Source organism: Engystomops pustulosus, chromosome 4 (assembly GCF_040894005.1).
Source record: "Engystomops pustulosus chromosome 4, aEngPut4.maternal, whole genome shotgun sequence".
NCBI lineage: Eukaryota > Metazoa > Chordata > Amphibia > Anura > Leptodactylidae > Engystomops > Engystomops pustulosus.
Genome location: NC_092414.1, coordinates 137,081,273 through 137,098,039, shown reverse-complemented (window position 1 = coordinate 137,098,039; position 16,767 = coordinate 137,081,273). Strand labels below are relative to the sequence as shown.

The 16,767-nt window shown below is 41.3% G+C and overlaps 1 protein-coding gene across 9 annotated transcripts in view; it reads left to right on the top strand.

Moving 5' to 3' along the window:
- The first annotated feature begins 1,936 nt into the window (after window positions 1-1,936).
- Window positions 1,937-16,767, top strand: part of SBF1 (SET binding factor 1) — a 54,642-nt gene continuing 39,811 nt past the window's right edge. For 4 of the 9 annotated variants that reach the window (XM_072147588.1, XM_072147593.1, XM_072147589.1 and 1 more), the window contains exon 1: window positions 1,937-2,139. In XM_072147588.1, the coding sequence (XP_072003689.1) occupies window positions 2,085-2,139 (55 nt within the window). In that variant the 5' untranslated portion in view covers window positions 1,937-2,084. The remainder of the gene's footprint in view (window positions 2,140-16,767) is intronic. The other 5 variants (XM_072147596.1, XM_072147592.1, XM_072147595.1 and 2 more) reach the window with 2 other exon arrangements.

The window sequence follows — 16,767 nt, the reverse complement described above, 5'->3', positions numbered from 1 at the left end:
GAAGTCATTTCTGGTCTAAGGCCTTGATATGACTTCTCTGAGGTCATGAGGATATTAAATTGGTATATGATCAATAAAAAAACTCAACTCCATTCTCAACTACGGACATGCTCATTTGTTGCCCACCTGGCTGTCGTGATGGGACTTTGCCCACTCCTGCCCAGTACAGTCTACTTTCCTAATAGACATTGTTACATTACTGGTTTGTCCGCACGGGATTACTCTCCCTATTCTCCTTCCATTCTTTTCCTTCTATTTGACTCTTCTCTTTGCCTACTTATTTTTATTGATGGATGTTTTTCTGCTACAGGAGCTCTTTCACCCAATATGCTCTGTGCAACCCCATCACACTGAGCTTTTGTCTTTTAATAAATAATTTTTTGGGGGTGAATAATGCTTAACATGCTTAAATGCAAATGAATACTGTAGAGTGACAAATATTTATGTTATTGATGAAAAATGTTACAATTTAAAATGAAATACTGGGGCAGGACTTATGGAAAAAATGCTGTTAGTATGTAAAACAAACCTCTAGGTAAGTGTGATCCTTGTGCCCCTCCATACTATATTGAGTATTGTACAAACTTTACTAAGGAGAGCATTTATTGTTATTTACCTATATTTTGTAGCATACACAATATATGGCACATGTGCGTCACTTTAAATAAGTGACATTCGTTTCTCCTTCTGTATAAAGATTAGACTTGGTGCTAGATATAGCTTCTTAAATCAGTTCTAGTACCAAGGAAACCTTATCTATTTTAGGCTTGCCAACAAACATGGCTCAGCTTAGTGCAACAGATAAGGAACACCAATTCATTCATGCTTAGCTGAACCATGGGAAGTAAATGAACATACTGGGTTCTAGAATTATTTATTAATGTCGATGTTGTGTTTTAGAAAAGCCATGTCACAAACCAACTTCAGAAATATTGTACACAAATCGAAGCATTGACAGAACAGAAATATAAATGAATCATACACCAGCCGCAGTATAACAGAACTATTATAAAATACTATACATCCAAATATTCAGCATCTCCTGCTCTACAACATTCTCTGTATAGAGCACCGACATGGTGCATTAGCTTGGCCATGCATAATAAAGGTTACAGCTGTAATCCATGAAACGTATTGTGCTCTGATTTCTAATACCTTGTTTTATTCTCCTAGAAAGGGTCTGGTCTCCGACTACCAAACGCATAGTGTACAGAAGTAGTCTGAGACACGCCCCCCTCCTCTCACATATAGATTAAAGCATACACATGTACGTATAGGACAGTGGTGACAACCTATGGCACTCTTAGCCCTCTCTGTGGGCATACAGGCCATTACCCCAGAATGAAGTTCACCAGACAGGACTCAAAGAATCTTCCTGGAGAATCTTCCTACAATGATAGACGAATTTGCCCTCCTCCTTTCAACTGCGTTGGTGTCTTTAGGAGGCTGAACGATTGAAAATTGTCAAAGAAAAAGGCACTTCCAATAAATAAGTGGTTTGTAGTTGAAGTTTGGGCACACAGGCTCTAAAAGGTTCGCCATCACTGGTATAGGAGCTTCCATGGTGTACGGTGCTGCGCGATATCTCCGGTTATAGCGGAATCTGAATGACTAATGATTCTGAATCAATCAGCTGGCGGCATACATCACAGCTACTTCCCAAACACTTTCCCGTGGAGCGGCCCCTGACATTTGACAGAACAGGGCTCCGCTCTGACGTCACCCCATAGCTCCTCCCAATAACACTCCGCTCTGACTCCCGAACTGCGACTTCCACATGACAGCGCCCAGATGCAGCTGACGCCCCTCATTAGCCTATCACTTGTCGCCGAGCCGCCTACATCCCGCTGGACACGCCCACTTCCGTGGACTCCGGGACGAATGGCTGAAGCCCTCTTTGGAGACGTCACCCGCTGTGCCTTCCCCCTGACCTCTACACCGCCCCGCCCCATGACGTGTTCGTGCAGACCCCACCCGTTCGCGCAGGATCCGTGCATGAGCAATACCGGGCCGGGCTGGCAGGAAAGATGGCGGAGGCGGCGGGAGGAGTCCGGGGTTGAGAGAGCGGCCCGGGGAACGGGGACATGGCGAGGTTGGCAGATTATTTCCTGCTGGTGGGGTATGACCTTAACAAGAGAGGTGAGAATGGGCGGGGCTGGGAGGGGAGAGGGGGCTCATAAGTGACTGGGAATCAGTGCACACCCGGGCTGATGGGGGAGGATGAGCGCAGCGGGGGGTGTGAGGAGGTGGCGGCGGCCACTGCCATGTCATGTATACAGGCATGTGTGCCATGTACCAGCCATTGCCTCATGTGCCCTGCACTTGTCTCACCCCCTCTGCTGTAACCTGACTCACAAGTCCTGGAGCTAATGATGCAGAGACATATTGTACCCAAATAACAGGAAGTGTTCACCTGTCTTCCCAGAACACTCCGCACCTGTGCACTACAGCTGCTCCAGTACAGTGCAGCACAGCTGGGAGAGCTTTGTAGTGTCTGATCCTTCTAGCGCATGTATGTTCTGTAAGGATGAAAAGACCAATATGATTGTATAAGCCCAGGCTTAGAATGACAAGCACTGGGTGCAGGATACATAATGTGGATGTGGATGAGGATGGTAGAAATCTTCTTCCTCAATATGCTGCTACGGTATGTCGTAGAAGGTTACCACCAGTGCTGGAGTCACTCCCTGTGTGTCCAATACTTAAAGGGTTTGTCCATACAGAACAAACAGACCTGGACTCCCTATTCGCTGTGCGACACCTCATGGACTTGCAGGGCCATATTCTACTGTTGGTCTCAGCAGTCCCAGCTGTGTGTCAGCTACCTGACAGCACGTTACAGTGGCAGCATAGTGTATGGGATTTGTTCACTTCCAATACACATGCTGCAAAATAACCTGAACACACTGCAAAGTAAAATGATTTACGTCTTGTGCTTAGATCCTTATCAGGTCAGTAATTTCTGCAATATCTAAAAGCCCCAATATAATGTTGTGGTCTAAGAAGATATTCTTGCTCCATCACGTTAAGTGTAAGTGCAATTTATCATTTTTTCAATAGGAAAGTCAGTTCCATTTTTTGAAAAGTTGGATAATGGCTGATATGGCCACTGTTACAGCCTCATCTTGGCTGGCCACCCAGCTTTCTTTGACTCCTCATTTTGGGTAGATAATTATAAACAAGCAGGATTACACCTCTTCTTATTCATTGTCAGCCACTTTGCCACTTCTGTTATTGCTCCCTGTTTTTCACTTTTTCTGCAGTAATGATCGGATATAACAGATCACTAGGCGCAGTAGTTGGCTGGGATGAGTACACAAAATGTCATTATTGCTGGACAGGTGAAAGTCTGCCAGCGATGGTTGGAAAGGAAATAACAGTCATTGTCATATTACACATTCTCTGTTAAATATATTTATTTTTGAAATCCGTGACATCCCCTTTACCAATGTGCTTAGAATGCAAAAGCACAGCTCAGTGACTGAAATTTCTATCTATAATTTAGTTTATGTAGTCCTCAGCGATGCCTCAAGGAAGTTTTCAGATATAATAACTCTTAATAGAATACAATTGTTCTGCATCTTTGCATTTTCAAATTACACTGGAATTTCATAAACAAGTGAATATAGATTATAGGTATTTTCCAACCAAGCAAGTTAGGCCCTATCCACATAATTGGGCCTAACTTGGTGAACGGTGGGGGTCTCAGTGATGAGACCCCCACAGATCATGAGAACGAGGGGTCCGAAGGACTTCCAGTTGGACTCATTGTCACTCGGCAATCTCCATCAGCTCCATAGAGAATGGTCATGTGTGGCTATCTGCTCCATTAATGTCAGGGAGCGAAGAGGGATCTAACAGAGGTACCTTGGACCCCTTGTTCTCGTGATCTGTGGTGGTCTCATCACTGAGACCCTAACTGATCAGCAAGTTAGGCCTTATCCATAGGACAGGGCCTAACTTGCTTGGTGGGGAAACCCCTTTATGCTTTAATAAATCAGCACAAAGAAGTCTTGCTATGCCCACTCTTTCCATCCCTTGCTAGTAAAAAAAAACAAAACAAAACTCAACTTTCCTCCCATTTCCCCCACAGATCAGTTGGTAGCCATCGCTGAAGCCTTATTGGTTCTATATGGCCTATAGGCATGTCACCAGGTCACACATGCCTTAGTGGGTGATCTTTGGACAATTGGCATATCACTGCTTAGGTCACAGACAATGATCCAAAAAACTAGGTGTCAGTTTTGTATACACATCTTGCTACTGAGGTCCTGGGTTTAGGAGTTGTTTGACCAGCCTTTTAAAATAACAGTTTTTACGGCAGATCTGCTCTACATAAAAGATATGTTCTAGCTATTATCTGATCATTGGAGGCTTCTGGAATGGCTGGTATTTAGCTGTTTTTGCCAAGAGATGTTTGATGCAGCTACAGTCTACAGTATAGGTGTGTTGCTTGGGGACATTTGCACTGATCTGCTGTTCTGTACCATGTAATCACGGGGCATGGAGCTGGGAGTAGTTAAATCTGTTCCCCTGTAGCAGCCAGACACCGTTGCATAAGGGGTATTGATCAATTATTGATGACCTAGCCTGATAGGATAGGGCAGTGGTGGCGAACCTATGGCACGGGTGCCAGAGGCGGCACTCAGAGCCCTTTTTGTGGGCACCCAGGCCATCACCCCAGCACACCAGACAGGACCCAAAGAATCTTCCTGCAGTTCCAAGCAACTTAAAAGATGCTGCTTTCAGCCATATATTAAAGTGATACTTACTTCGCTATTTGGGAATGTGGGGAGAGGGAGAATGATTAGACAGGGCAGAATTATCTTTGGAGGATTTCCTACTGGCCCCACGATTCCCTGAGTACAGAGAAAAACTGGAAAGAAGCTAAAATGATGCAAATTTCCCATCTTGTCCTCAGGAGGCCAATATAATCGAACGTCGTTGAGGAACAGGGAGCAATAAATTACTGCTTTTTAGTTTTGGTTGGCACCTCGCAATAAATAAGGGGGGTTTTGGGATGCACTTGGGCACTCGGCGGCTAAAAGGTTCGCCATCACTGGGATAGGGTATTAATAGGCATCTGTGGCCAATCCCTTTACGGGAACCCCTGAGCAGATACCTCCTTTTCTACTTTCATAGTCAGTTAGAATCTTTTATGTTTTCCCTTCATTAGTAGTGAGGATATGAAGTTAGATTGTTATCTGTAAATGGCGTACATGTATAGCATTGGCTGGAATGATACATTTTCTAGCATGCAGATAAGTTGAAGTTGTTTGTGTGATATTGAAGCAGATGGCATTGTGAGCAGTATGTCTGCTGAGGGTTTGGATGACGTGAAAAATCTGGGCACATTATATAGGAGTAAAAACCCACACAATCTTAAGCTGTTAAGAAATGCTTTGTGTTTCCATTGAACTTTCACTTTCCCTAAGCTATTCTGTATGCAGATGCTATTTCTTACTGCACTGGACTTTAATGTAAGTTGAATAGCTTTAAACCACAGACGTTGAGTTTGATGGCTAAAAAGCGTTACATAAGTGGCAACGGCTCCATAATATGGCGTTCATCAGAACACACAATGCCATAGTCTATTTTGTTTCATGTTGTTCCTGTAAACCTGACATTTATGAGGATTTATATGGCAGTTTTCTGGCGTACAAGCCCTAAAATAATCGCAATTCTTTGCAAACTGCCCGGATTTGTGATTATTTTCCCCTTCATGCCACACTCACACACTCGCTATAGCCTGCAACCATTCAAGCCTAAATGGCTACTGGTAATAGCGCAATTGTATCAGAAGACCGAAGTGCACCAGAGGGGCGGGACTTTCATCATACACCAGCACATAAATGTCCCCCAAAGACTGTGTACATCAAACCTACTTTTAAAAGGAACCTGTCATCTGGAACCCTTTTTCTCCCCCCCCCCCAATGTCCCCATACAGAATAGTGTACACAATGCCAAAAAATTTCTATAATAAAACTCTTATTCCAAACGACAGGATCCCTTTAAAGGTTTGGGAAGGCAGTGAAACACAAAAGAAACAAGTTGCACTTCATTTGTGTATTTTTGATTGTTTTGCTGCTGAAGTGTAAAAAACACATTAAGCATTTTACTAAGAAATCCTGCACTTTAAAGGTATATCATATTTGCCTATAGGTTTTCTACCCTATATATTGTGAAATGAGAAAGAAGGCTTATAAATGGGAATTTTTTGCAACACATTGCAGCCCATTTTGTATAGCGCCATAATAGCCACTTCTAGACATGCATTGGGCTTTTATACTGTATGTAACATGAGGCATTGGGTGGTTTTCTTAGTTTTTGCTCTTCATTGCATATTGTATTGCAGAAGTGTTCAGGAATGCCATACATTGAACTACATAGTGCCTTTAAAGCTTTATGTGGAGGTTGTCCCAAACTTTTCCTTCATAGTAATCCTTTTTATCCATGGCAAGTAAATTTCCACCTCTAGAACGAAACTATGATTTTAGATACAAACAGGAAGGAAAAATGTTTTGATACATACTTTGCATTCTCATTGTGTTCTTTATGACAGCAATGGGAAGTTTCATTGATTTGTCTTTTTTTTTGTAAAGTTTGAAGGATTTTTTAATAACTTTTAGTACATGTGACAGCCTTACCAATTTCAATGCCCCTTTTGTTCTTGGTTTTCGTGTGATTCAAGTCTTCTAAAAACTGATGTTAGCAAATTTGGGAAGCACTGCTCTAGGTAGTTTTCTTGTACCATTATTCTGGTAGAAGGGTTGTTCCAAATTGCATTATTATCCCCTTTCAAGAGAATGGGACTCCTGTATTCCATAATTGTTGTAGTGGCAGGTTGAGTATGCCTTCTGTCTCTTCATTCAAATAGCCGAGCAAACCTCTTCAATCTCATAGAAGATAAATGAATACATCCGTGGTTAGGGGAGAACAATGAAACTCGGGATATACCGTTTTATATTGTAGATTTCATATATTAATTGTATTATGTAGGGGAATATTGGTACTAAACTGTTATATATATTTTAAGGCCACATCAGTGTAATGTCCATATATGCAAACATTTTAGGCTATTGATTCAATCACATGTTCCCTTGTATTTCTATAGGCTCCTTACAGGTTTTTGATGGCGCTGTGTTTAGGAGCCGACAGCCCGAGCTGCAAGTTATAGAGCAGCTTCAATTCCTGCCCATTTGCAGCTCTGGCGGCCGAGATTACATATGTTCATGTGCAGGTAGCCTAAACCCTTGCTTTTTAAAACTAATGACTTGACTGAAAGAACCATGCTGCAACAAGCTTAGCTAAAGGGCAGTTACCTTTCTTGGCTCTTTACAATGAATCTTTATTATACTTTATATTGTATCAGTCACGTTGTCTTGTAAATATTTTCTTGATGATTTGTGTAGCCTACGTTCCTTAAAGGGTTTTTCCAGGATTAAATTTTTTTTACAAATTTCAGGGAGGGAGCCGCTAAAAATAAAAAAGAATTTATATTTACCTCTGCCAAGCCCCCCTCCCGTTCTCAGCTGGTGCCCATCATAGCTAGCTCATGTTTGTATACAGAGGTTGGCGGCAACACGAGTCTACAGTTTTTGCTTACATGCAGAGGCCAGAGGTGATGTGTGTATACATGCAATAGCAGGAGTACCGCCATGTACCGGTGTAACCTGCATGTATACATGCATACGTGCCATGGATACACCTTGCTCCCCGCGGTGATGGGCATGGGGGGCATAGGAAACTATGAGTTCTTTTTCATTTTTAGAGACCCCCAGAACAGCAATTTATAAAAACCTTTATAATATCAATTTCTAGGATCAGAGAAACTAAGGTTAAGATAGGCATTTAATATCACATTTGTAGCAGTCCCTCAATCGGCTGTTTAAGGGGGCAGCAGAGCTAGAAACCTCTTTGTTTACATTGATCTATTTAGTAATAGCTGTACAGGTTTGTAACTATATCCCATTTATTTGGGTATCGTGCCCATTCAACCATCTGGTAGGTGCTAAAAATTGGGCCCACACCATTCTGATCTTTAATGAAATTTACCATAACTACAACAATATTAAAGGGAACCTGTAACCAGGGACCTAATGTTCACTAAAGATAGGTTACAGAAACCCATCACAACTGCAGTGCAAATCTGCCTTTCTGCTTTATCTGGGCATTTGCATTAAAATATAATTGTGTGTTATAACTTACATTGCAACCTGACAGAATCCTCTGTGTAGTCCTAGTCGTTGGGCTTTGGTTTGGATGCATTTCAAAAAACAGCTCTCAGCCCCCACCATTGTGCTCCTGTACAGGAGCACAAAGGTAGGGCCAAGAGCTGAGCAGTCTGCAGCACGGACAAGTCACATGTTGTTTTTTTTTAAATGCATCCAAACCAAAGCCCAACCTCTAGGACTACACAGAGGATTCTGTCAGGGTGCAAGGTAAGTTATAACACACAATTATATTGTAAATCAGACGCCCAGAAAAAATCAGTAAGGCAGATTTGCAATGCAGCTGTAAAGGGCTTCTGCATTTAGTGAAAATGTGGTGACAGGTTCCCTTTAAGGCGTAAATAAATTAAATGTATCATTGCACAGTATAATAAAATAATTGTCACTGAACCAAAGTTCAAACAAAGACTGATTCTTTTATTTTATCTGACTCCTTTACAATTGGCCAATAATCAGTCCCTGATTCAAGAACTAGAAACTTTAATAACTAGAAACCTTGTGATAAGAAATCTAAGAATTTGTGATTAGGAAAAGTGTTGTCTGGGTCATCTCCTCCTTCATTGATGCCCTGGAATCTTAACTAATTCTTTTGCGAACTATAGCACTAACTCTTCCAACATCTTGCGACAATCACTCTTAGACTACATGCACAATTCAGTTTTATGGGCTACAAACTACAGATCCGTGGTTCATTGTATGTGTCCTGTGTGTCTTCCACTTGTGAGGTCCACTCACAGGTCAATGTCCAGAATACAGACTTCCTTGGTCACAAACACTGGCAGGAATGGCACTTGCTATAAACCTTCCTTTTTATAACTAAGATTTAAAGGGCTACAGACAGGGAAGTTAGTAACCCGCTGAAGATGGTACGGACAGTGCACACCTGGCAGGAATATGACCTGCTCTATAACTTGTGCCGCGGCTGTGCCTCGTGGTAAATCTGACGTGTAGTACGACAGCAGGAGGAGAATTGGGGTTGGTGCTCATTACGCTCGTTTTAATAATTTCTCCCAATGTGCTTTATTATATAATCCTTTATAGACCCATAATATATACATCATGAATTGCTACTTCATGGTACTATTCATGGCTATGTTCTTCCAGCATTATGAGTGGTAATTACATGGTACTATTTTAAGGCTATGTTCTTGCAGCATCATGAGTTGCAATTATGTGGAGCTATTTTGTGACTATAGTTATGCAGCAGTTGTAACATTTTGTTATTCGCTGGGTTATTAAAGAGACCTGTCATGAGGATTTATGCAGGACAGAGTCAGGATCACAATGTTGTCCTTTTATTATCTGTCTGTGGTCATGGTGGCTGTCATCTTCCTGAGCTTCATCTTCCTCTAGTATCAGCATTTAGTGAAATGCTTTACAGCAGCATCATGGCCAAAGCTGAAATGGTGTGAAGCTGACTCATTGAGGTGTACGGAGAGTTTGCTGGGTTTGATGTGTCAGATCAGTGATGCACAGAAATCCTCTTCAGAATTAGGAAGTGTCTACTATTAAAGGGAACCTGTCACCACATTTTCACAAAAACAGCTAGTGACAGGTTCCCATAGAGTACTATTAACAAACTGACACCCTTCTTTTAGCTAAAAATTGTTTCCCTTACATACACATAAATCAACTTTATCGAATATTCCCTGGCATCAGAGGGGCGTATCGTGCTCTGGCAGCCCTTCCCATCTACTCCTCCCCATGTCAAATGATTTTTTTTATCAGTATGTCATGTGAGCAGGGGGACATCATCACAGGTCCTTTAGCCTCCTAACATTAGCAAACTGTACCCCATGCATATATCTGATCACATGAAATCAAGGCAGCCTTCATAGACTTCTACTCCTCCCCATCCTCATTGGAGGCTGCTGTGATTTCATGTGATGGGATTCATAGATGATATCATCCTGGTCACATGACTTTAAGTGCACAATGGTGTAAAAGGATCTCTTTCTCAATGTTCCACACATCAGAATATCGTAGCGCTCAGACCTGTCAATCAGGAACAAGGAGGCAGGACATTGCAAGTGAATAGGCATGACTCATCAGGAAATTTGCATAGAAGTTTACAAACTGATTTTTGTAACATTGCAGCCATGGAAAAGAACCATTTAGGGATAAGGGGAATGCTTTTTAATCATAGTTTTTAATGAAAGCTTTATTTTGTGAGGGTTAATTTGCATGACAGGTTCTCTTTAAGCCGTTTGTCTAGATGGAGAATTGCAGAATATAGTACTTTTTATAGTGAACTCTCTAGACAGGGCACCACAGTGAGGGATTTTGTCCTGTTTATTAAACGGGTGAATGTTTATGTTGGTTTGTATCTTGGTAAAGCTCTAGGGTATCTAAGCCTCAACAGAGAGATGCTCTGTTCATGTATGACGAGACTGACCAGCTTAGCAAGGGGGATAGAATAGCTAGCATTGATATTTTTTTTTAATGTCCATGAAACAAGACCTTTAAACCCTTCCCCCCCACTACAGAATAAAGATGATGCATCCTTTTTTTAAATTTCCTTTATGTTCCTCTTAGTTGTACTTTTGGTTGTAGACCAAATAGGATGAACGCAAAGTGAGGATTTTTCTGGGACTCCACTAATAAAAACTCATCGATATTTGATTGACACCACCACCAAACAGATTGAAGGGGCCACCGTCTGAAATGACTTAGTAAATTTGGGGTTTTTTGGCCTCATGCCCACGAGCATATAATAGAGCTGCGTGCTACCTGTTTTTCCTGCAGCTCATTGCGGCATCCACCACACTGGTCAGGCCAACTGCATGTGCTGCGGTTTTCGCGGCCTGGGCATGCCGATTGCAGTTAGGCCGCAAACAAGGGATCATGTTCTCTTGTCTGCGGCCGGCAAAGTGCACACATTCGTCTGCATCAATCCTTTCTCTGGGAATAGTCTTCTCTCCGGCTACCTTCTCACGTTGCAGATTACTTTCATATTTGCCGTGTGGCAATTCTGTACAGTAAATCCACTGCATGATAAGTGGCATTGCAGTGCGTGGCATTTATGACAATCCCATACACACATTGCTGAACAAAGGCATCTTCAGACTTATGTTTATTGCTTACTGCTGTAGATCATGAAATCAACCTTTTGAGCTCTGCCCCCCTTCTTGTGCAAGTGTGCCCCATTTTATTTTGGTGGGTTTCAGATACAGGCATAATGATTCTTTCTTGCCTGTAATAGGAGAATTTATGGATGAAATCACCTACACTGATTACTATGTTACCAGCAACACATACATATCTATAGCCTTGGATACTTGTAAAATTAACATTTACAAATAAAGAGTCACCATTAAATTGTCAATAATAATAACACAAAATAACGTTCTTATGCTGGAGTTCAGTTTACAGTCTGGTATAGCAATAGCAGGGCCCCTGTCTTATTTGAACCTATTTTTACATTCATGTATTTCCTGACACAGTCTTGAATGTAGGATGTCTTTCCCTCCTATCTCACAATAAGGTCAAGAATTTCTGTGACATGGACCAATGATGGGAGGATGTATACATAGCGTGAATACTTGTCCTGGTGTGTATACAATAAGGTCCCAGTTGCGCTGGCTTATTTACAGTAGTGGAGATTACGCGGGGCATGTTTCTACTCTAAAAAGTAGTTTGTTGAAATACCTCGACCATAAACCTGCACTTTGAAGGTTTCGATGCTGTATGTGAGACTTCCTTGGGGTCAGGTTTCTTGCTGAGGGGCTTCTTCTTGTCATAATACATAATACTGCTACTGCTTAAAGCTAGAAAGGTTATTTTATAACCTTATAAATGCTTTGCTTTATGTCCACCACCATCTCTAGGTTTTCCCTCTTCATTTTAGATGCTCTTCCTCATCTTGTTTTGTTGGGCAGCATTGGGGCTATTTGTTACACTGGCTACACTTGCCTTCTTATGTCTCTTTATGTACTTCACAGGCAGCAAAATTGCCTGTAGGAGAAATGTGGGTCTGTATAATAAGAACTATAAGGATGACCTATGTGGTTGCAGTGCCTTATCTGTTCGCATTGTAGAGGAAATTGTTGTGTAGGCTTTAACTCTTCAATGTTAGAGTAACCACAAAGGAATGGAGGAAATGCTCTGCAGCCTCCACCCACACTTTTTTGAGATTGTATAGCTTTTAGTGTATGAGCAAAGTATATATGCTTTTCTTGTACTGTCAATTGTCTACTCATTGTATATATTAATTAATAAATATACTGAGAGCAGCCACAGGTTGGATTTCTAAGAATTGTACGATTTCACTAGCATCTTGCTATTGCACATGTAATTTATTTATCTATTGTTATATACAGGGAGTCATAAGTCCCAGGAAAGGGATATGAAAGAAGAAATGATACACCAGAATACCCCAGCAAGTAAGGGTTGAGACTTTTAGATTATGTCCCGAAGAAGGCCACCATCTTAAAAACTGACATCTTGGATCAAGGACATACTGTTCCAATGTAAAGTTGGTCATGTAGCAGATCAAAGAAGACAGGGATTGTCTCAGAAATCGATTGCCATAATCAGATTTGCAATATATTTAATGTTTCAATTGTTATCAACACAGAAATTTGAAACAACCACCTGGGAAGCTTCCTATGATGCACAGCTATGTGACATGTTGTCCATGGTGCTGAACACAGTGGAAGGTTCTGGATCCGGTTCTTATGAAGCTGAAGGAGAATCTCGATTTTGAGAACTTTTAAACTACTAAATCTTTTTCTGAGACAATTCTGGTCTTTTAAAGGCTATGATATGTTACATGACCTCCTTCCCATTGAAAAAACATTCCCTTCATCCAAATTGGCACCTTTCAAAATAGGGACCATGATCCATACGTAGTCTAAAAGAGAGGACTGAGCCCTCTCTGTACCAGGTGGGTGTTTGCTGAGTGAGGTCATGGGGGGGGGGGGGGGGGGGGGGAGGCGGTGCGATCAGTTACTATAACAGCCAGGAGTCTATACTAGACTCCCAGGCCTGTCATTCAGCCTGATCTCCAAACACTTTAAGATCATGGGCAAAGCTGTATATGGTCGAAGTGATCAGGCACCCAAGGGTTAAGGTACTCTTGGAAGTCTAAAAAATAGTAAAAAAAATATGCAAAAATATTAAAACCTAAATTTCCAATATTAGAAATTATATAAAAATAAAGCGTACAAATCATAAACATCTTGGGTATCGTTGCGTCCCAAAATGTCCTATATCTCAAAATATAATAACAGTTGTTCCCTGCAACAGAAAATACTGCCTAAATCTCCAAACGCTACTTTTGAGTTTACCGTATATACTTTTTCAACATACAAAAAATGTAATAAAAAGTAATCAAAAAGTAAATAATGGTAGCAATGGAATGCTCATTTTGATAAAAAAATAATTACATGTCACACAGTGCTGTACACCAAAGCATGAAAAAGTCATTAGTGCCAGAAGATGAAGGATTTTTTGTGCATATTGTTTACATTTTTTAATGTATTAAAACACAATAAAACCTGCATAAATTTAGCCTCCCCGTGATCGCACCGACCCAAAGAATAAAGAAGACATGTCATTTTGAGCGCACGGAAAAATCAGTAGAAACCGAGCCCACAAGAAAACTAGGTGCAGTATGGTGGCTCAGTGGTGAGCACTACAGCCTTTCAGCATTGGGGACCTGGGTTCAAGTCCCATCCATCTGCAATTAGTGTGTATGTTCTCTCTGTGCTTGTGTGGGTTTGCTCTGGGTCCTTCCGGTTTCCTCCCACACTCCAAAACATACTGGCAGGTTGATTAGATTGTGAGCCCCATGGGGGCAGAGACTGATTTGGCAAGCTCTGTGCAGCGCTGCGTAATCTGTGTGCGATGTATAAATGAATGAATTATTATTAAGAAAATGTTGTAAATGCGTTTTTTCCCCCAATTTCACTGCATTTGAATTTTTTTCTACGCTTTCCAGTGCACTGCATCAAATATTAAATAGAAATAGAAAACAAGCCCTCTTACAGCTGTTTACATGGAAAAATAAAAGTTACAGATTTTTGTATGTGAGGAATGAAAAAGGGAAACGAAAAAACAAAAAAAGGGCCTGGTCATTAATAAGTTAAGCAGTTGTCTGCATTGATTAGGTTTTTTTTATATATATTTATATTTTGTATTGTGTGTTACTTCTATACTTAGCATTACAAAGTCCTGTGGTGAGCAGACGCCTGATTGGATCAACAATACAGGATGTGTGTACATTCTGCGGGACAGATCTGTTCTTTTCCAGACTTGGTGAATGTTGACCAAAGGTTTGTGCGATAAATAATTGTAGTCAGAGTGTTTACATTGTAAAGCCAGGGTTGCACAATTTGTGGCCTGCAAAATTATTTTGTCTGTCCCATGTTCATCTGTTTAAATATGAAACCCAGATTTAGCAAGATATAATCTTGAGATTACATGCGCAGGTCCTTTGGCTGGTAGGTCTTGAAGAAATGTTTTTTATTTAGAAAGAAAGCTATACAGTCAAATGACAGACATTTACATCTCATATCCAGAAAACATCATATATGTCTGCAGTTAATTGCAATGGGTCAGTCATTGTTGACTTTGCAGCGGTAAGTCTGCATTTACACCTGTTTTTATTTTTTAATATGTTCGGCGCATACGCCAGGGAAGCAATGTAGCAAGCAATGTATACACTTAGCAGAGGCCATTGGAGGGAAGAGGACTATGGGGGACAGATGCAACTTATGGCATTTATCTCTGGCCTCTGCTGAGTGTACACCCTAGGACAGTGGTGGCGAACTTATGGCACGGGTGCCAGAAGTGGCACTCGGAGCCATTTCTGTGGGCACTCAGACCATTGCCCGAGTTCACCAAATATGATCAAATCCACCAAATCTTCCTGAAGTCCCAAGCAACTTAAGAGATGCTGCTCTCAGCGTTTTTTTAAAGCAACACTTCATTGGCTGTTTGGAACTGCGGGAAAAGTGAGAAGGTGTTGACAGAACTGCAATATCTTTGGACGTCATCCTGCTGGACCACCATTCTTCCTCTACAGAGAGACCCTGGAGAGAAGCTATAATGAGTCTGAATTTGCCCTCCTTCTTTCCATTGTATTGGTGGGCTTGGGGGGTTTAAAAGCCATGTTGGCACTTCACAGTAAATAAGTGGACTTTGTTTGTAGTTTGGGCACTCAGTCTCTAAAAGGTTCGCCATCACTGCCCTAGGAGGTCCACAGTGTTGTAACTATCCATATATCCTATTGGGAAAGGTGGTGGAACAGAACAACATATCTCACTGTATGAGCATTTAGTGGTATACATACTTGCCCTCCATTATAAGGATAAGTCGAGAAATATCTGACTTATCATAACAACGGAGGGTAATAATGAGATTATGAACATAAGTGGAGGTCACACTTCTAGCATTCCACCGATCAGCTGACTGAAGAGCACAAAGTGTTCCACAAGGGAGTGTGTCCATCATTGTCTACCAGACATAGCAACACATATTTGGCAGGGGTTGTCTCTGCTTGTACAGAACCATTCTCTGCAGCCCATTCTTATTCTAGTGCAGTGGTGGCGAACCTATGGCACGGGTGCCAGAGGCACTCAGAGCCTTCTCTATGGGCACCCGCGCCATCACCCCAGCGCAGAGTTCACCAGACAGGACTCGAGGTATCTTGCAGTCCAAGGCAGCCCAGGACCCTAGAAGGAAGCTACAATGAAAATCCAATATTCTTCTCCTTCTTACTACTTTATTGGTGTCCTCAAGTGCCTATACAATTTAAACCTGTGACAGAGCAAGGAGTAATAAGTTACTGCTTATATTGTCGCATTGGCACTTTGCGAAAAATATGTGGGTATTGGTTGTAGTTTGGGCACTTGGTGTCTAAAAGGTTTGCCATCACTGTTCTAGTGAATGGCGCAGAGCAACTATATAAACTATGGTTCTGGAAAGCAGTGACACTAAACTAGACCACCACTTTCTTATTGAAGGCTTGGCATAAGGTCAGACAGTCAATTCTAATACTTTGTATACTATCATGAGGCACAGTATATTTAGGAACTCAACCAAGCCTGTTAATTTTGAGGAGCTCATGAATGAGGAGAGTTATATAATGGATTACATTTTGTTGCTGTATAATTATATGTAGTTACTAGCACATAAATATTCATTGTGTTATAATTAGGCTCTTCAGTGTAATAAATGGAATATGTGTGTGTAATACAATTGGGTTATACTCATGGCAATGGAGAGGCAGACTAGATCTCGACAGAAAAAATGTAGTCAATTTGCTTTAAAGTATAGAATTTGATTAATATTCCTTAGGATTCATGCAGACAAATGTAAAATAAGCCGCTAACCCACGTCCTCATTCTCTTTTAAGGCTTCATACATATGGCTGTTGATGCCCTGTTATTAGCTGTCTGGCGCATGAAGAGGAACCTTTTTTTGTTTATTCCATAGTTGCACGCTGTATAGTTCCATGTATAGGTCCAGTGGACCAAGCTGTGTGAACCACCTGTCACAATTGTATTAGTGTTTTCAGCACTGAAACTGCGGC